Raw genomic sequence first — 20,590 nt, 5'->3', positions numbered from 1 at the left:
AATAAATTGCGAGAGGTGAGGGTCGTGGAGCCCGGTGGTGGTGGGTGGGCGAGGGGGCTCTCCCTGTGGTTGTCTCAGCTTATGAGGATGATGTCTCAGTCTTGGTGAGAAATAGGCAAGATATTCAGGCCTTAGAGAGCAGTTTACAGACATATGAAAAGGCATCCTCCACCAAAGTTAACTGGGCAAAGGGCGAGGCACTGTTGTGTGGTGGAATTAAGGTGCTAGGGGTGTACCTAGACTTGTAGGGCTGGCTCAAGAAGAACTAGGAGGAGGACCTACCTAAGGCAGTCTCCAAGGTGGCAAAATGGAAATGGCTTCTCCCCAAAGTTTCAGAGGACGCTGATTATAAACAAGCTGGTGGCATCATGTAACCTCCTTCTGTAGATCATCAGGATCTATCTTTTCTCATCATCACTGGCTTATGGCTGAAGTTGTATATCTGTCTGTACAGGAGGGGGCGCAGTTACTGGTGGACCTTGAGAGCAGGCTCGCAGCCTGTAGACTCCAGGTGGCTCTTAGACTGCTGTACCATGCTGATATCTGCTGGGGGGATACAGCACGGGCACTGCTGAGGAGGGCTGGTGGTTTGGGGCTGGACCGCCAGCTCTTCCTGATGAGTCAGGAGGGCCTGAATTTGACAGGACTTACCACCTTCTACACGTCCTAAGAACTTGGCGTCTGCTCCAGCCTGTACGGGAAGGTTTGGATGCAGAAGTGTGGGTGTAGGAAGAGACAATTTTTCACAACCCACTCATGCTGTGGACATAGTTTTGTGTCCATTATTATGAAAGGTAGGTTTGCAATCAAAAAATAAATTTGACAGCAAAACTATCAACACTGCAATCAAAAAGTGTCAAATAAATTTGTGAATAAAATGCAAATCAAAAAATTTTGTTTGCAATTTCAAAGGTCTTGTTTGCTGTTGAGCTGAATCTCATGGGTGGGACCTACGCTGAAAGATGTAAGACACGTCTCTATTGGCCAGTCTCGAACGGAGTGACAGCTTGGCAACATCCACAGTTAGTAAATGAAAAAGGAAGTTTTGAAGTCCATGGAGAAGACAGAGCTGGAGCAGAGAAGACAGAGAGTCAATGTGCAGTTATGTTTACACATAACTTCCATCTTAGTAATAGCAATAATGTTATGTTTGAACTGGTGCATGTAGATTGCTTTTGTTTCAAGATGTGTGGTGTTGTAATGGGTTAATCACACAGTGTCGATAATTTTGCTCTCAAATTAATTTTTTGGTTGCAAACCTATTTTGTTTGATTGCATATTAAAGACACATAAGTACCTTCGCACCAGTTGAGACTGTCCATTCTGAGAAAATAAAGCGCTGCATCTTTAGGGCAAAGGTGTGAAGAGGAAGGCCTTCACATCCTCCGATATCACACCTCTGTGAGGTGTGATATTTTTTTTATTTTACAGGTTTTCTCAACGGGTAGGAGCTGTAAGTGGAATTACCTTTGTTTTTATCAAAGGACAAAAGTCAAAGTCTTTCTTTTTCTTTCTGTTGTTCTTTCTTTCTTTCTTGAGACAAATTCACAGATTCACAGTCATATAGGATTGCTTTGTTGTGGACATCCAACACAGAATAAAATTTATTTTATGCATTTTTAGTACATACAACATTTACACATTCAAATGACAAAAGCTCAGTACAATACGAATCAAAAAATACAAATCAAGTCATTATTAAACGGCAGACAAACAGCTCATGCATTCAGCTAGCCTTATGTTCAAAATAGCCCACAATTAACTGGGTACCTCTCCTTCTTACAGTTAAGGTTCAGTTTAAATTTAAGCTATTTTTACTCTCGAGTATACAGAGTCAAACCAGAGCAACATATTCAGTCCAGACTACACACTTGATTTTAAAAGACCATATTTGAAATGATGACAAGATAAAGAGAAGAGAGGTGATTGGACATTTACTCCCTGAAGAAAACAAACAAACTAACAAAAAACAAACAGAAAAAGCCGCACTTCAATATGAAGTAGGTGATCGATGAAACGACAACAACAAACCCAAATTAGCAGTCACGCGCAACAACAGTATGTTTGCTAATTTCACAAGGAGACGGAGGTTTAGGAGCAGCTTATAAAATAATTTAATTTGGAATGTAAAAAATGGAAAGTCATAATATTTCATAGAGCATGATTTGTCCCTCGGTACCATGCCACAAAGATGGAAATGTGAAGCTACTTTCACCCCTGTGGGATAGTTTTGAGGTTCCCTGCTTGAAAAAGGCCACAACAAATTACATTACAACAAATGTTTGCACTGTTTTAAATGAGTTTAAGAACAGTAAATATAAGTGATTTTAACAGCTATTTCTATATGCAGCATATGACATTTTTCCATTTTGCCACATTATTTACATGCACTGAAATCTATCAAGACACTAACCTTCCTACAGTATGTTCTCTCCTACCTTTGCAATGTCTGCACTTTGTTCTGTCCCTCTGTACACTACAATATATTTAAAATAAACAAACAGTATCTGGTCAAAATACATAAGTGTCCAGTCACTAGTGTCAAAAAGTATAAAGAAAATAACACAAGTAAGACTCCCTCTCTCTGTTCTATATAATGCTCACCTGTTTTTATCCATTTTGTGTAAAAATCCATCTCATATACACCTCAGGATATGCTTAGGCGTGAGATTAAACTACACAAAAATGCTATCTGTCACACAGTTATTTGAAATGGCACTTATTTGAAATATACTTTGAGTGGCCACAATACAGTGTATCGTGGTTATGCTTGCATATATTCTCAACGGCAAAAAATACAGTATATATATATTTGTGTGCAGAATGTGTCATATATACAAAAACAAGCAAGTGAAATGTCTTCATATGTCAGAGTCTCTCTGTACAGTATGCGTCCCTCTCTAAGGTTGTTGCTGGTACTGTCCCTCTGTGGCTGTGTAGAAGTCATCCAGGACGCTCTGCATGTAATCAAAGGTGGGCCTGTTTTCCGGTTTGTTCTTCCAGCAGGACATCATGATGTCGTACAGCTCGGTGGGGCAGTTGTCAGGCCGCGGCATTCGGTAGCCACGTTGCACCGAGGACATCACCTCTCCTTTAGTCATACCTGAGGAAAACACACACAGACATGGACAAGTGAACAGAGGAACACACATAGTAAATACTCAAGCTTACATGAAAGAGACCATCGAAACTGTAGTAGAAGAAGTGAAACTAATAACAGTGACAGAGTGAGTAGAAATTGTTGTTTATATGCACCTTGAGTATTTAAGTGCAATAGTAGAAAATGAACAGACTGACTGTCTTAAGTGGAATATTTCCATGTAATCAAAGTGTTTCTTTGCAGTTTAGAAAATAAAATTCACCAGTAGAGGGCAGTAATCCAGTGTAATATGACACTTAGGTGACCTGTGGTTTACTGTGGTTGCAACTAGTTTCTGGTAAATATATTACTTGGCAATATGACAACACACACCACTACACCTAAACCACAACATCAAATGAGAATATAGGACACCTGAGATGTGGCCCAACACTAAAAATATATATATATCATATATATATATGTATATATATTAAAATCTGTCATCAAGACCCTCATTATTTTATATGATACTGTGTACAGGTTTGAGGTACTTTAGTTGAGTAATTCAATTCTCTGCTAATTACTGTAGTACTTTTGCTCCACATTTTGGAGACAAATATTGTATTTTTCACTCCACCACATTTATTTAACAGCTACCCAGCAGTATAGAAAGTAGCTAAAATCAGCCTGCCTTTACCAACTGCAACATTAGTGAAGCTTTCAAAATAATGCATCAATAATTATAATCCAATAATGTCATATATATTATTCTGTAATGTGCCATTCTGCATAATGAGTACTTTTACTTTCGGCATTTTAAGTATATTTTGATGCTGATACTGATACTGTTTTTAAACTAATTAAATCTTAATGGTAAAAAAAAAACAACATTTTTAACAAACTGTCACACAGCAAACCTGAGGCCATCTAATGTTAGGTTGTATAGTAGGAATCACAGTGCACAGAAAGGAAGGGGGGCAGTAGCCTTTTTATGCCCCAGGTAACAGGTACATTAAAAAATACTTTTGCCACAAATTTTACAATTACAGCTTCTAATACTACTTCTGCTACTATTCCATTAAAGGATAGGTTCATAATTTTTTAAGTCTGTCTTAAAACAATAGTCAGGTGACCAAATAAACATTGAAACATGTTTTTCTCAATGTAATCATTCATTCTTTTCAGGAGAGTAGCATTTTGGCACCAAAAAGACAGTAACTTTGAAAATGATTGATTTGATTTGACTAAGTTGGGCAGCTGAAGTTTCACATTGAAAGCTAATAATGTCATGTAGTGCTGTTACTGCTAACCTGGGTAGGGGATTTTCCCGAAGGTGATAATCTCATAGAGCAGAACTCCAAAGGACCACATGTCTGACTTGATGGTGAAGGAGCCGTAGTTAATGGCCTCTGGAGCGGTCCACTTAATGGGGAATTTGGCTCCTGGGAATGACACACACACACACACACACACACATAGTCACCTTTAATACAAGGTTATATTTCAATAGGATATTAAAAAAATCTGTAGGTGACACATATAATTAACACCATCTATGAAAAGAATCCATTCTCCCACACACTCCCTCATACCAAAGTCGCACTGGAAGGTTCAGACTATTTTTGCACTTACATTTAATTTCAATTTTAACTTTCCCATTACAGTAGTTTCAATGTCCTCTGGTTCAAGATCAGTGATCAGTCAGGTTCCACCTCACCACACAGAGATACACACATTCTCTCCCTCCTATCTCTCTGTACAGTGATGTGCACGAGACTGTGACTACGAGAGAAAATAGATTCTATGTGAGGTTTGAGACCATCACAGGTCTTGGTCATTGAGGTCTGGGTGTGCATGATTTGAATCTTCACACTGAACCAAAAGGTCTTTCAAAATAAGTCTATTTTGCTTCCAGCTTTCAAAAGGTGATTTTTAGTGTGTCACAAGTATTCAGTTAGTCAGAAACACCAGATGGGGTTTTTTTGTGACAGTAGGGAAAACTGGACAAAAATGAAGAGAGAACATAGTCTTGAAGATACACACACACACGCACACACACACACACACACACACACACACACACAAAGCTTACCCTCTCTGGCTGAGTACTCATCATCCTCTATGACTCTTGCTAGTCCAAAATCAGCTATTTTACAGAGCAGGCTCTCTGACACCAGAACATTAGCTGCTCTCAGGTCTCTGTGGATGTAGTTCTTCTTCTCTATGTACGCCATGCCCTCTGCTATCTGCAACAGCACGAGAAGAAGATAGTTAGTGGGGGAAGAAGTATTCAGATCCTTTACTCAGGTAAAAGTACCAATACAGCAATGTAAAAATACTCCATTACATGTAAAAATCCTGCATGAAAAATCCTACTAGCTGTAAGTAAACGTACATAAGTATTATGAGCTTGATGTAGTTAAAGTATTGCAGTAAAAGTAGTGGTTTGGTCCCTCTGACTGATATATTATTATATATGACATCATTAGATTATTAATAGTGAAGCATCAGTGTGTAAGCAGCCTGTTATGTTGTAGTTTCAACTACTTTATATACATTTAGCAAGTTTAGTCCAGTGGCTCCCAACCTAGGGGTCGGGCCCCTCCAAAGGGTCACCAGATAAATCTGAGGGGTCATGAGATGATTAAAAGTTCTGATACACAAATCTGTTTTCAGTTTTTAGACTTTTTCTCTAATCTTTGATTTTTGGTGAAATGTTGGATCATTTGAACATTTATTGAAATGAAAGCATGTGAGAAGTTTAGAGGGAAAAATCACTATTTGGTGGAGCTGTTAACAACTCATAGACATGTGAAATGTGACCCCGACTACACACTGCTTTTTGTAAGACGTCAAAGCCAAAAAGGTTGAAACCACTGGTTTCATCTTTAACAATGTATTGTATTTTAAAAGCTTGTTATATTATCCATTGTGTTAAATCTTCATCTGAACAGTGACTAAAGCTGTCAAATACATGTAGTGGAAGTATAAAGTAGCATCAAATGGAAATACTCAAGTAAAGTACAAGTAACTCAAAATTGTACTTACGTACAGTATTTGAGTAAATGTACTGAGCAAATGTACTGTAAATGTACTTACTGTCCAACACTGAAGATAGTGTACATAAAGTAAGTGCTCTGTACAATATGAGTGTTGTCCCAAACTTCATTCAACAACCATGTAAAAGCCACTAATACACAGCACATAATGCTTCAGACATTAAAAACATATATTATAAGCCTAAATGATATCATATACAAAATCATTAATAGTGTGAAGAACGTGAATCACTAATGCAGGAACCAGTGTGACTCAGACAGGCGTATGTGTGACTCAAACAAACTGAAAATCTCAATCAAACTTAAAAGAACATTGATTTCCAACACTTCAACCTACAGGTTCAGACTGTAGTGCTGCAATTTACAAAACAGGTTAATATTGTTGCTTTTCATTTTCTTTTTTTCATTTCACTGTCAACTGAACACACTGAGGTTTGATTTTTGGCCAGAAGAAAAAAGTGACATAAGACACATTTGGATTTGGCTCTTGTGGGCATTTGTGATTATTTTTGACATCTTATTGACTTAATCATTTTCAAAAACACTAACTACTACTAAACTACTAAATATTCACTTAATTCTAAGTAAAAATACTAGTAATAAATTAAATAATTTTTCAGCCAAAATTCAGTTACACTCAGTTACACTGATCAAAACACAAAGGTAACAATATAAGTATTGGGAGGCTATCAATCATTCAAAAGGTTAACCGTTATTTTCATTAAGGGCAAAAGCTGACGTGTCATTCATCATTATTCTCACCTTTTTAATTTAGCTTTAGAGTCAGTTTACCTGCATATGAGATTACTAAACATATACATTAACGAATCATTTATTTTCTTTGTCAGAGTGACTTTTGGCTCTGCCTGCTTACAAAAACACTTATTATTATAAAAATCAACGTCCAACCCTCCCAACGTGATCTTGCCACATAGCAAAGGCAGATGATCAGATTCTTACTTTTGATTGTGGTTCCTGCTTTCGGTTCAACAATGGAAATATTGATGTAATGTCTGTTTCACAACTATGTGGTGAGTGAACTGTGAGAAAAAGCTGTGAAAAAAAAGAAGACGGCTATTGTGCTAAATGTGAGATCACCTGTGCCGAGAAATCGATGAGTTTGGGTAGTTGCAATTTGCACCCTTCGTCACTCTTTAAGAAGTCTAGTAGGCTCCCTGAAAGACCAGAAAAGACAAAAAATCATGTTGAATGTTGGGTTCAGGCTATCTGATGATGCCTAATAGGACATTTCAAAGCACCTCTCAGTTATCTGGCTAAATCCTCCTTTGTGAAACATGTCTCAAGGATGTCTCAAGTGCATGATTATATGAATATGTTACAACGCTAGCTGCTGATCTGACATCTGCACTTCTTACTGATGGATACTGATTGTAAAGATCTAGGAATCTTTCTTTACCATTCGCCATGAATTCAGTGATGATGTATATGGGCTCTGTCTTGGTGACAACAGCATAGAGCCGCACCAGCCTCTCGTGCTGCAGTGTCTTCATAACGTTGGCTTCGTCCATGAAGGCTTCGACCGTCATGGTGCCCGGCTTCAGCGTCTTCACGGCTACTTTGGTTATGTTGTTGTAGTAGGCTGATTGTGCAGAAAGTGAGGGAAGAGAGGGTGGGGGGGTGGGATAGAGAATGTTAGTAAATTTCCATGCAACCTTATCAAATGGCACACATGGTCTGTAAACAAACCTCCAAAGCAGGATTACACTGTACACTAATTATTATTCCATTATATCGGATTAGTGGCCTGTGAAAGACATAACAGGAAGTAAAACTGAGAAAACTGCAATGCAGTATAGCAATAATGCATAACACCACTGTAGACCAACCAGTTGTTTGTCAAAAAAGTAAGTGATGTTAGTAAAATCTGGAATATAGGTCATGTTGCAAACAATTTTTTTATTTTTATTTTATTTAACCTAAAAATGTTATCATAGAGCAGCTGCTGTTTGACCACACAAGCTTGCTGTGCAGTAGGATATTTACTAATGTCATGATACACTGAAGATGAAACTGTTAACATTTACCTCTATTGATCATTCAGGACAGACAATATCACCAGTTGCATATTGCAAAGGGAATCTCTTTAATGCTTTTTGGGACTGCTTTGTGATGAAGCCTTTATGGGCAAAAATATAGTACATACATGTTAAATATGTAAATACTTTTCTAATGAACCTGGGTTGAACATTGCATATGCTGCTTTATCATCTGACTGTCATATGAATCATACTGCATATGTTTGTAGATTTCCAGTTGCATCTTTCTGTTACTGTAAGTTTGGTAAGCAGCATCGTGCTATTAAAAGATCACTTTTTCAAGTCTGTCTTAAAATGACAGTCAGGTGCACATACGAACATAGAAAGCAGTTTCGTTTGCTGTAATTGTTCTTCCTGTTCATACTGGCTGTTAAAAGACCCATTCTTAATGTGCTTTCACTGTAAGTGACGGAGGACAAAATCCACAAGCTTCATTTTATGCAAAAATGTATTTAAATGTTTAATGCCTCCAAAGTTTCCACCTATTTAAAGTTCCTTCTTTTTATGACGATCTTCTCTCTGCCACTCAACAGAGAAACACTGTCAGGGGAAAAACAAAGAGGGAATTTTGTGCTAAAAATACTTAAACTCTGGAAGATATTCATTTCATTTGATTAACACGGATGACTGAAGCCTCACATTAGCTTCTGATCAATTCTGAAATATATTTTTACACCAAACAAGGACTGTGAATTTTGTCACCCATCACTTACATTGAAAGCGTATTTGGAGGGGATCTTCTAATGGTCAGTATGAACAGGAGGAGTTGTGAACCCATCCTTTAAGACTGGGTTGGGGCTGGGGATGATTACAGAAACAGTGAAAGGGTGGAGGACAAAGAGGAGTAGGAAGAGTGGCTTCGGGCTGTTGGTGGCACTGGTGGGATATTTATGAAATGTCCTGATACGAGTCAGAAGGAGAAACTAAGAGGGCATTCCCAGACAGAGCCAGGTGAACTGTGCTAAGTTTGGACTCAACCATGAAGGCAATAACCCCCACGATACTGGAAGATCACTATCGTGTTATATCTTTTTTTCACAGTGGTGAATCTATCACACCGTTGTAGTGTTTAAGTCAGCCGTAGCAACCCGTAGAGATAAAACCAGCGGGATCTGATCTTTTAACATTTATAACCATGTTTTTCTTAACTAACTTATCTGGATCCATATTTATCTGTCATCATTAAAGAAAAACAGTAACCTACAGTTCTTATCCATTTTAGAATAAACGGCACACCTGCTTCCTCATCATTATCCACCCACAGACATAACTCAAACCTCAGCACTTTCAGTACTATGTTGTCATGTACTTCCCTCATGTTTCAAACAGCTGCAATGGCAGCGTGGTATATGCGTAGACTGTAATTATAAAAATACATTTTAAGGCAAAAATAAGAAAATAAAACAGCAGATACAAATAAAAAAGCTGATTCTTGAATCCCTGTAAAGTATGTGAGCATCAGACCACAGTGAGATTGCACATAAAATTGTGCAATAAAACTTTGTTTCTATATTAGTCATCTCTACAAACCACTGTCTGATATCTGTGTGTGTGTGTGTCTGTGTCCCTGTTAAACGTCCAATGCAAATCTCCCTTCAGACTCCAACATTTCCTGTATAGATGATAACACTGATAACACTCCCCAGGTCCCAGATTACAGTGAAAGCAGCCAGTTTTGACTAAATATATGTACTGTAACAAACTTAATGGGTAACAAGAGAAGGAAGTTTTGTTTTAATTAGGAGGAAATTGAACTTCCCTGTATTTTTCACTTCTGCTGCTCTGAATTGACAGTAAACCAAAGAAAGGAATTAGAAGTCCTCTGACCTGTTACAAACTGAACAAGTTATGCTCCCCTTTATAACTGATCAAATAAAATCCATTATGTATGAAAAAGGCATTATGTCCAAATGCTGTGTTTTATTCATCAGCCCTACATTTTTACAATAAGAACAGTTTTAAGTTCGGTTTCGTGTCTTCTTCCTGTTTTCGTTCTCAAAATTTCTTTGAAATCTGAACAAACACTGTGAAGCTGGCATGCAGTTTGTCTTCTTGGTAATCATGCTGATGTCTAAAAAAATGAATGTCGTCATGATTTAGTGATGGCAGTAGCTGAAGAGTGTGGTTGCACTGGTCAGTATTCAAACAGGATGCATTAGGGGGGAATATGCCCTCTCCTTCTTGGACTTTAGAGGCTGTTCCTAGTCAACTTTACTGATTGAATAAAGGCTAAAAAAAAAAAGAAATTTCTCCTTCCTGTACTCACCCATCCAGACTTCTCCAAACTGCCCTGCTCCTAGTTTCTTCACCATCTTAATAGAATCTTTGGAAATCTCCCAGGCATCTTTATCCCACGGCTTCTGAGCTTTGGGTTTTACACATGGACGATCCAGTTTACGACACAGGCCATCCGCTTTGTCTGGAAAGGATCATGTGCACATACAGCACATAATGAGTGACATAATGACTAACATGGCACATCAACTCATCATGACTGCACATTAAGGATGGAGCTGGAGCTAGGACGTGATTAGCTTAGCTTAGCATTACGACGGGAAACAGGGGCAACCAGCAAACCTTTCTTTTCTAGGTTGCCAGGAAACCAATGTAAACTTCAGGAAGCCATTGCACTTGGCCGCTGTTCACCACACCAACTCCACCTAAAGCTACAACTAGCAATTTAACTTTTCTGTATTCATATTAAACAAACACAATACTATATTAGTTAGCTATGAAGGTAGGTTTTTTTTTTAGGCCAGGCTAGCTGTTTCCCCCTGCTTCTAGTCTTTGTGCTAAGCTAAGCTACAATAATTGCCACCCGCAATCTTCTAATGTAACTCTTGAGGAAGGAAATGCATTCAACATATTTGTCAGACTACAAGGATGCTCCTAATACGTTTTTGTGAGCATCAGTTTACACATATTACTTTTGTTGATTACACAAAAACTCCCCAGCCCGCGTTTAATTTATTTTTCATTACAAGTAAAGGTATTTATAGAACTTACTACAAAATAATATCACATATATGAGAGGTTGGAGTCACATTTTTAAATGAAGGAGATTAAGCACTTCCTTTTCAGAGTCGTACTCACTGTGGTAGTGTTTGATCATGCTGCCAATGTCAAGGAAGGAGATCTTAGGAGAGATGTAGTAACCACCATTATCCATCATCCTGATCTTATAGTGTTTAACTGAATCTGTCCCCTGGGCGTCCACGTCTCGGATGGACAATGAGTAGCTTCCTGTGGAGAAATTAAGAACTAGTAAGATACATTATTAAACTGAAATTATTTAAATGAGGCAGGAGCTGTGACTCATATTGTGACACATATTGTAAAAGTGGGGAATGTTTTGAATGTGGCTCTGTCTCTCAGTGCTGTTGTCATTTCCATACCTTTTGATGTTTCACTTTCCCTGATAAGATAAGACCCTGGTTTGTTTGCCGGCGCCAACAGCTGCCTTTCTGCATCCTTTCTCGTGATGTCCTTGAAAAACCACCTGCAATGAACAGAATCAAGAAACAGACTGAATATCCAAACTAGACATGTTCCTTATACTGATATTGACCTTACACCTGTTTTAACAAATTGCACCATGGCTGTCTTAAACCTTACAAATCCTCCTTTGTGATTGCTAGATTAAATCTGGGAAATTATTAAATAATTTACTCACTCTTCTGTTTCCATGGTGTCAACTTGGGCGACATAATTGGACGGGATGAATCCTTCTCTGTTAGATGTTAGGGACCTTGCTTTCCACCACTCACCATGTCTGTAATAAATATCAATTTATTTAAGCGCAAATGTTTTTGTTTTTTGCTTGCCAGTAATAAAAATGCATCTTCTGTAAAACTTAGATATCCTAAAATGTCTGAATAGCCTCCTGAACCCCATTTTCCATTATTTCTACCTTAATTTTCCATTGCAATAGAAAAAAATCCACTTTAATGGATGCAACATTAGAACAAATTGAAATCTCATCCTGGGATATCTTTATTTAGTATTTCTTCAAATTTAACCTGAAATATATCGGTATCTTTTGAAACTTTTAGATGTCCACTAGAATCTAAAGTACGTTCTGTGAATCTGACCAAATTTTGGTGACGCAACTCTGGTAATTTTGAAGCTGTCAGAGTGAACTGTACCTGACCCTGTCAGTTTCCTCATGGTATGCTGTTTAAATAGTGCTCCATTTCATAGCTTGTGCAAGCTTTCATCATTGGTTCTTGCCTCACATGATGCACACTATAAATGAATGAATGAATGACATTTCCTGACGTTGAATCAGTCTAACATCAACATCAGACACTCACTCCTCTAGGATTTTCATCTTTTCTCCTTTCTTGAATCCTAAGTCGTCTTGGTGCACAGCTTCGTACGGATAAAGGCTGACCACTATTTTACCAGCCCCACTTTGCTCTAAGAGAGGAAAGAGACAAGTTTATTGACATGTTAAATACTGTACTACAAAATAAATAGGCTCACAGCTCAATTACCAATAGCAAGAACAGTATGCCCTGTATTATTACTAGAGTATGTGCCGTAATCCAGAGCAAGCATTCATACTAAGACAAAGGTTGAGGAAATGATAAGACAAAGTTTGACTAAAGAGGGCATGTGGTCATGCTGTTGGACAATCAGAGTGACCTCATCTAAATAGTGCGACTGTTGATGTGTTACTGAGGATATCTAGGGGGCATGTTCCCCTACTGATGTCTGAGTTGACTCTGAAAATTTAAATTAAGCCAACATCTGGAATAGTATTAGTCTTTCTGTTAGTAACGAATCACATTTATTTTTTATTTATTCTCGTAATTTAGTTTCACATACATTAATACTTTCATGTGTTTTTTTAACTTATCAATTTGTTTTCATTGTAGACTCCACACAGTACAGAAAGCTCATAAAATACACAAAAATTGTTACTTTAGCCTGGATGGTGTAGCTAGGTCTCTAGTCCTTCTATCTGGATATTCAGTAGCTTAATGTTAATGTAGTGTTCAGATTTTCAAGGCTAATATGAGGCTTCAGCTGTCTGAGTTAGCTCAATCAAACTGGTATTTTACAAAGTTAAAAGTTCTTTTTGTGTCTACAGACAATGTTTTCTGAGTGAGCTTTGACATTAGGAGTAACACAAAGAGGGAACTGTGTGCTGAGATGGCTGTAATTTTGGAAGATATATACCTAATTAATTTGGCTAAGTCAGACTGGTGTGATATTAGGTTTGGCTTTGTCAAAGTGAAGTAAATAGCTTCACAGCCAGCAGGAATAATCACAGTGACCAGTAACTCGCATGTGACTACTGTATTAAGATATACTTGTAAAAATCTTATCCTTTATGGTTACATTAGCATTAACATTTGCTTCCAGTGTGAGGGTAAATAAACAGCTAGGAAGGCTTGTGATCTAGCTAGCTACATAACCCAGTTCAGTTCAGCAAGTTCAGGCATTTTCTTTTATTGCAGGTGTCATAATGAGTAACATTGTAGTGTGCTTTTAGAAAGGCTCCACATGTAAAAACAAAGCAAAGCTACTTCCTGCTATAGCCTCTGTTTGCTTTCATTCTTTCAGCTAATGGGACAGCTGTGCAGCACTGCTAAAACTACCAGAACTGAAAGACTTATGCCACTTTTTACTTTTGAAATACTACATTTTTACACCAATACTAAAGTAATAAAGAAAGTAAGTAAAAAGTAAGTAAAACAGGATGACAGAAAGAAAAAGAAAGAAAGAAAGAAAAGAAAGAAAGAAAGAAAGACATAGTCATACCTTCCATCTTTTGAAAGACCTGGCCAGGCAACAGGGAGTTATTCTGCAACAGTGGATGAATATGTTTAACTTACAATGTAAAGGATATGACAACACATAAAACAAGAAATGTCTCTAACATGATAATTGTAGTGTCTTTCATCTATCTATCTATCTTTGAACAGTGATTCTACTTGTGGGCTACAGACTTTCACAATCTGTTAATTTCCCTCATCATATGTGAGAAGTGGAAATGCTGCTCTATAGGAAACACTTGAGTCATTATTTAACTGATTCCATAGAAAAGGGTTTATCTGAATTGTAAAAGGCTCCCTAGAGAATTGACTGAACAATGTTACTTTCAGAAAATTGTCCATTTAATGAAGATTCAGGCTAAACAGTTTTAACAGTTTTAAAGCAACCCAATCATTTTGGGCAAATACCACTTTGTTGAAGTTATCTCAGAGAGCAGAAATGAGTGTCTTATTGTCTATTAGTGATATTTTACCCAGCTGTCTCACAACTTACTATGTTGTTTTTAGTATTGGAGGTGGGGTCTCTGACATAGTGCGTTTGCTCGGTACGTACAGTCTGCTGGCTGATCTTCCCCTCCACACCTCCGCCCAGCCCTTCGCTCAGCGTGGATTTTATACAACCCATTCTGCCTGCATGAGGAAGTGAGAAAAGGAAGAGTGAACTGGACTGTTACGTGTTTACCACTTATAGCTGCTGAAGCAAACACTTAAAATGTGTGTTGCCAAGCACCTGTGACTTTTCAGCTCCTGCTGACATCATCAGCCTACAAATGACTGTATGTGCTCAAAATGTGAATGTTCTGTACACAGATCAGTTACACAGATTTTTAAAAGTCACAGATTGATTATGATAATGTTATAAGGTCCTAATCACCTCTTGATCTAAATCCCACACCTGATCATTAAGTCACAACATGAGCAGTAGTAAACATGTCCAATACCTAAAATACTTAACAGCTATGTTTGAAGTCCAAATAAGTCTTTTTTTACTACTTTTTGGTCAGTACTTTTGTCATTAAGTGTGTGATATGAAGGGTGAGTAGAGCCTTTAAGATACACAGGGAACTAACAGTTGCAATGGTGTATATAAACTGGTCTTTTGAGATATAGATTAACCAACTATATCCCTGTTTACCAACCAAGAACATCAATACTGGATGATGATATCCATCCACCACCCCAATCTCCACACCCATAGGTCCCACAACTTCCTGTATTGGCACTCAACGCTGGCATCAGACATAAACTGTGAGGGACAAAACTGTCTAGAATAGACATATTTCCTCAAAAACTGGGCTGAGATCGTGACAGATTGTGTGGCAGTGAAATCTGAGCAGAAGTAAATCCTTGCAGTACGCACAAAAACACCCCTGCACATTCAACCCTGTATCCTATCCTTTTTGAAATACAAATATGGTTTGTAGGAAATGTTACAGTGCCCAGATAACATTTTTTTTGACATAACAAGGAAATGTTTGTATTGAATGTGTCTTTAAAACATTAGTTTTAATACAATATCCACTCCTGGCAACTGAAGTGTTATTAATGGTTATGTTCAGGCAACTCATATCACGTGGTTAAGGTTAGGAAAAGATTGTGATCTTGGTTAAATACAGAAAAATTCAATGTTGATTTGAAGGACAAGACAGGATACAAAACCAGAAATAGTTAGGGTTAGGGTTAGATACAAACGCTCCAGTGTCTCTGGTGTCAGAGTTATGGGCTGTCTACCCGATCTCCTCCCTACAATTATTAGGCAATCATTTATCTTCCAAATTGTATTATTGGTAGCATTTACACATATTTTGTAGGCGATAGAGTAGGAGGTGAGAATATTTTTTATTTGAACTTCAGTGGAGAGAGACAGGAAACACAGGAAGACAGAGGGTTATGACATGCAATAAATGTCCCACACCCAAGACTGTGGACTTTGCAGTTATGTAGGTCACCAGGGCACCTCATATATCTGTGTTTTGCAAGAAACTACAGTAACACAAAGCCTGAGAGTGATTGTTCAAGGAGGCATTAGCAAAATCAAGAATGTACTGAGAGAATGTTTCTGAGACCTTTCGCACAATTCTATGTTTCTTGGCATAGAAATTGTCCAGTATAAGCACAATATACTTTTAATTGGCAGCGATTTTGATCCTTATTAGAACAATACTGATGAAAATGTAATTTAATGTAAATTATTGTGACTTCAAGTTGTTTTTGCTAATCAGCAGGAAGCCACAAACATACTTAAAGTCTCTTGATGTTTCCTGTGTGATGACAGGTGACATTTCAATAAAAGCATTATAAAAGAGGCATAAGAGAAAGACAAAAGACACCACAAAGATACCACTTAATGATGAGTTTGATATGGATATGTTTATAGTACTTATAGTAGACTAATGGCAGCAGCCTAATGATAATGGATCATACCTCTATTTGTGACAGTTTTGTACCTGAGTTTTTGTCAGATCATTCTGCCATGTCCTTGATGTATATGTTTTGCCTTTTATTTGTCGGATTATCCAGTATCACAAGGATATGTTTCAGTGTTTAGGTGTTTGGGGGTCTATTCTTTTGGGTGGGCATAGAATAGGTTTTTATTAAATTTTAAGAAAGACATCTCTACATATGTATAAATATATATGTACATATACATACATACATACATACACACATACGTATATATACACATGTATACATTATAAATTAAATAAATAATATAATTTTGTTTATATTTTAAGTAATATTTAAAAGTGAAATTTTGAATCATTTCCAAAGCAGTCTATTGTTATCTTAACACCTCAAGTGTGTTAACTAATAATTGATGGCTCCACTTCTCCTGGTAGTACTATTTTGTATATGTTTGATATGTATCATGATCTCATCAAGATCTATTCGACCAAAAGAATAGAAAATAATAGATAAGGAACTTCTTTATTTTCATCTCATTTTCATCATTCCAGCTGCAGACTTTTCATGTCTCACTCTGCACTCTCAACTATCACATAGAGGCCAAACAAAATAAAAAAACAAAAAAAAAGGGGAAGGCATTCTATTTATTAGGACACATTCTATTGTCACCTGCTGCATTGTTGGTTTTAGGGAAATTGTGAAACACATCCCCAAACATGCACCTTGCTAAAGTGTAGAGTTAATAAACTCATTCCATGCGCCAATTTTAGCAATGAGAGCAATTTGCAAAGGATATTATGTGTTACTGTTCCTGGCATAGCATGTGGTTTTAATAATACTGTTTGTCTGGAAAGAAACATAATGAGGATGTTCTACACAATGCAGACATAGAATATGTAAAACTGTTTAAAAAAAAAAAAATCTAAGTTGACATTCTGAAAAAGCTGTTTCTTCCTTAGGGAAACCAGGTACATTTGTGCAAATGTTGGACCCACTGGAGTGTGTTTAACGACTTGGTTAGTCATCTTGATTAATCTAGAATAGAATAGGTTATATCCTCAGTGTTTACTTCCTCAATAATTGTGTCTTTTTTCATTTGCTCAAGCTATGCTTTTCTATTTTCTTAACTCACTATTTTATCATTTTCCTGCCTTTGGTCTATTCCATTTACTTAAGTTAGTTTTGGTTTTTGGTAAAGGTTAAACTAAATGACATAATCTTGAGAGATTTGCGCCTAACATTCTTCTTTGCTTATTCTCCTAGTTCAGTCTTTGTGTGTGAATTATCACCTTATTGATGTTATTGTCATTACTGATTATTAAAATGTATTAATACCAGCAGTCATGATATAAGTTTCAATTCAAACAGAGCAGAAATGCGCTTTTCCACATATTTTCTGGCTGATGTATATATTGCTATATAGGTTATTAAAAACAATAAAGCAGCAATAAAGAGAGATCACAATAAAGATAAACAGGAATACAGGTGATATAGATAGAAATCAAAGTAATTATTATAACATACTAATAAGATTATGTGCTGGAATGATCTTTGGCATGTAAAAAAAAAAAAAAATTATTGGTGACCTTTGCAATTTTAAAATGAGATAATGACCAAAGATGCGTGACTTCACAACAAGGTTATGACCGAAGATAAGATAAGATAAACTTTATTGAAAGCATGCAGGTAAATTGAAGCACAGCAGCAGAAGTACATATCTACTGTAAATCAACACCTGTTTTCTAAAACTAGGAAAACAACTGTTGCTCCGCTTGCTAGTCCTGAGGGCCAATAAATACTCTTTAAAAGACGAGGACATGTTTAACTGTTTAAAGTTACAAAGGTACAGTGACTCTAACAGTAAATGGCCCCTCTATTGTAGGCCAATCAGAAAAGTTAGTCACAGGTCAAACATCAGTCAGAATCAACAGAGGAACGTACCGTACAATAAAAGCAAAAACATCAGAACCTGTTGCTTTTAGGCCTCCAAAAGCCCTTAGCACACCTGTACACTTCCCCTATTACCACACAATGGTACAATTGTTGCTAAGGAAATTACCATAAGTTTGTGATGCAGTAGTATGCAAAACAAGAGTGGTTATTGTCCTCAAAGCGATTCAGGTGGCAGAAGTCAATGCAGTTCTGAAGGACTGAACTGGGCTGACCTGAATCTGACTGTTTAGACAAGAGTTAGCTAGCAGCTCTGTGTTGTATGTAGCCACAGCCATGCTTTGAGCTAAATGCTATCGTCAGCATGCTAACAAACTCAAAGTGACGATGCTAACATGCTGATGATTAGCAGATTTAATGTTTAATATGTTCAACATCTTAGTTTAGCAAGTTAGCATGCTAACATTTGATAGGCTTCACAGCACTAACCCCAAAGTACAGCTGAGGCTGATGGCAATGTGATTAGTTTTAAATTGAAGTATTGGACAGGTTCATATTTTGACCTGATAATGGGGCTAAATGAAAAGTTAATAGATAACCAATGCAATTACAATGCAGAAAGGACCATGAATGTCCATGACCATGTACATTTCACTGCACTCCATAAAATACTGTTGAAACATTTCACTTACAACCACAAATGTCAACCTCATGTAATAGCATCATAAAGTTACACACCTTTACACATATCTACCACACAATGGAACTTTTGTTCCTAAGGAAATACAGTTCATGATACAGTTTTGATTGATAGTATGCAAAACAATAGCGGTTATTGTCCTCGAAGATATTCAAGCAGCAGGATGGTGCAGTGCAGGGCTGCAAAACTGGACCAAGATGACCTGAGATGACCGTTCTCATGATTGTTTGGACAAGAGTTAGGAAAAAAAGGTTCAAGCACAATCACCCTAATGGCAAACAGAAAAAGGGCACACCTAAAAAACCTGAATTGGCGCTCATTGTGTTCTTCACTTGTCTAAATAGAGGTTTATGAACTGAAATGACACTTAATAATTCCAACAAAAAGAGACAACATGTGTATAAAATGAACAAAGTGTTGGTGAACAAAAGTGTTGTAACCAAGTGTTTGGCAGTTTGACACTGGGTTGTTATGTGCTTAGTTGGTTCAGTGCCTCTGTTATATTTTTAACTTGACAGTCAGCAAACAGCCGGAAACTGAGTGAGTGAACAGATTAGGAGCCAACACAGACACACACACACACACACACATAGGGCACTATGGTATGACCACCACACAGACTTCCTCCTTTAATAATGGACTGAGCCATAGACAGGAATGGTGAAGAAACAAAAGGAGACAGACAAGAGGAGAGGAGATACTTTCCAAATGTAATCTCCTGTTGAATTTGAGTATAACTAACTAACTAATCTTATGCTATTCACTAGATGTTGCCACTTACTGTTAAATCTGCATCAAAATTAAAAAAAAAAAAAAAGTTAAACTGATGATTAGTTTGAAAAATATGCTTTCCATAAGAGGTGTTGTTTAAAATCATGACAAAACATGCTTAAAATATCATAAAACTATCTATGCCGTTATCTGAGGGTATAACTATTCTTTAATCTTCAACAGAAAAGATAACTGGAATAATTCAAATCAGTAGCCATATAATAAAGTCTCAGTAAATACACCCATAAGTACTTTATACAGTCACACCAGATTTTATTCCATAAATCAAACTCTTGCAATCTTTTTCAGTCTCCTACTGTATGTGTCTGTGAGTGTGTATCAACAGATGTTGATAGCGCACAACGACTTGACACACATCTCCAGCTGGTTTCATTCACACTTCACTCGCATTTGTTCTTACCTTTTTGTGTGTGTATATATATCCCCGGTTAAGGAAACAGTTAATCCACTGTGAAGAAGTTTTCAGTCCTCAGATTTCTTGCCTGAGTTGTTCATCAGATTGAGCTGACTGACAGACTAGTGGTATTTGATCTGACAAGTGGGTCAACTGGTGGACACGGACTGTTACCCTCCAGAATGAGGAACTTCAGTGAAACTGTCCGGGGATTTTTCTTTCTTACTGAAACTTCCTGGTACAATTGTCTAATGATTATTTGCATAATCGGCAACACACACAAATGCGCGCGCACACACACACACACACACACACACACACACACACACACACACACACACACACACACACACACACACACACACACACACACACACACACACACACACCAGGGCGTAGCGGACAGATGGTCTTTTAGTTCTTTATA

At 37.3% G+C, this 20,590-nt stretch overlaps 1 protein-coding gene across 3 annotated transcripts; it reads right to left on the bottom strand.

The window, feature by feature from the left end:
* Positions 1-951: 951 nt before the first annotated feature.
* lyn (LYN proto-oncogene, Src family tyrosine kinase) lies at positions 952-20,391 on the bottom strand. Of its 3 annotated transcripts, none has more exons than XM_042428018.1 (13): positions 20,170-20,391; positions 14,475-14,611; positions 13,968-14,010; positions 12,512-12,617; positions 11,872-11,970; positions 11,594-11,697; positions 11,292-11,441; positions 10,465-10,617; positions 7,559-7,741; positions 7,240-7,316; positions 5,175-5,328; positions 4,393-4,524; positions 952-3,103 (listed from the first exon to the last, which is right to left on the bottom strand). In XM_042428018.1, the coding sequence occupies exons 2-13, from the start codon at positions 14,604-14,606 to the stop codon at positions 2,901-2,903; spliced, it is 1,536 nt and encodes a 511-aa protein (XP_042283952.1). In that variant the 5' UTR covers positions 14,607-14,611; positions 20,170-20,391; the 3' UTR covers positions 952-2,900. The 3 variants fall into 3 exon arrangements, with proteins under 3 accessions (XP_042283952.1, XP_042283953.1, XP_042283954.1); XM_042428019.1 differs by having other exon boundaries at positions 1,390-3,103; positions 14,535-14,611; XM_042428020.1 differs by lacking the exons at positions 13,968-14,010; positions 14,475-14,611 and having other exon boundaries at positions 1,438-3,103; positions 20,170-20,389.
* Positions 20,392-20,590: the final 199 nt, after the last annotated feature.

Source organism: Thunnus maccoyii, chromosome 12 (assembly GCF_910596095.1).
Source record: "Thunnus maccoyii chromosome 12, fThuMac1.1, whole genome shotgun sequence".
In the NCBI taxonomy this organism is placed as follows: domain Eukaryota; kingdom Metazoa; phylum Chordata; class Actinopteri; order Scombriformes; family Scombridae; genus Thunnus; species Thunnus maccoyii.
Note: the sequence above shows the minus strand (reverse complement) of the source record. Positions and strands in the feature narration are given on the sequence as shown.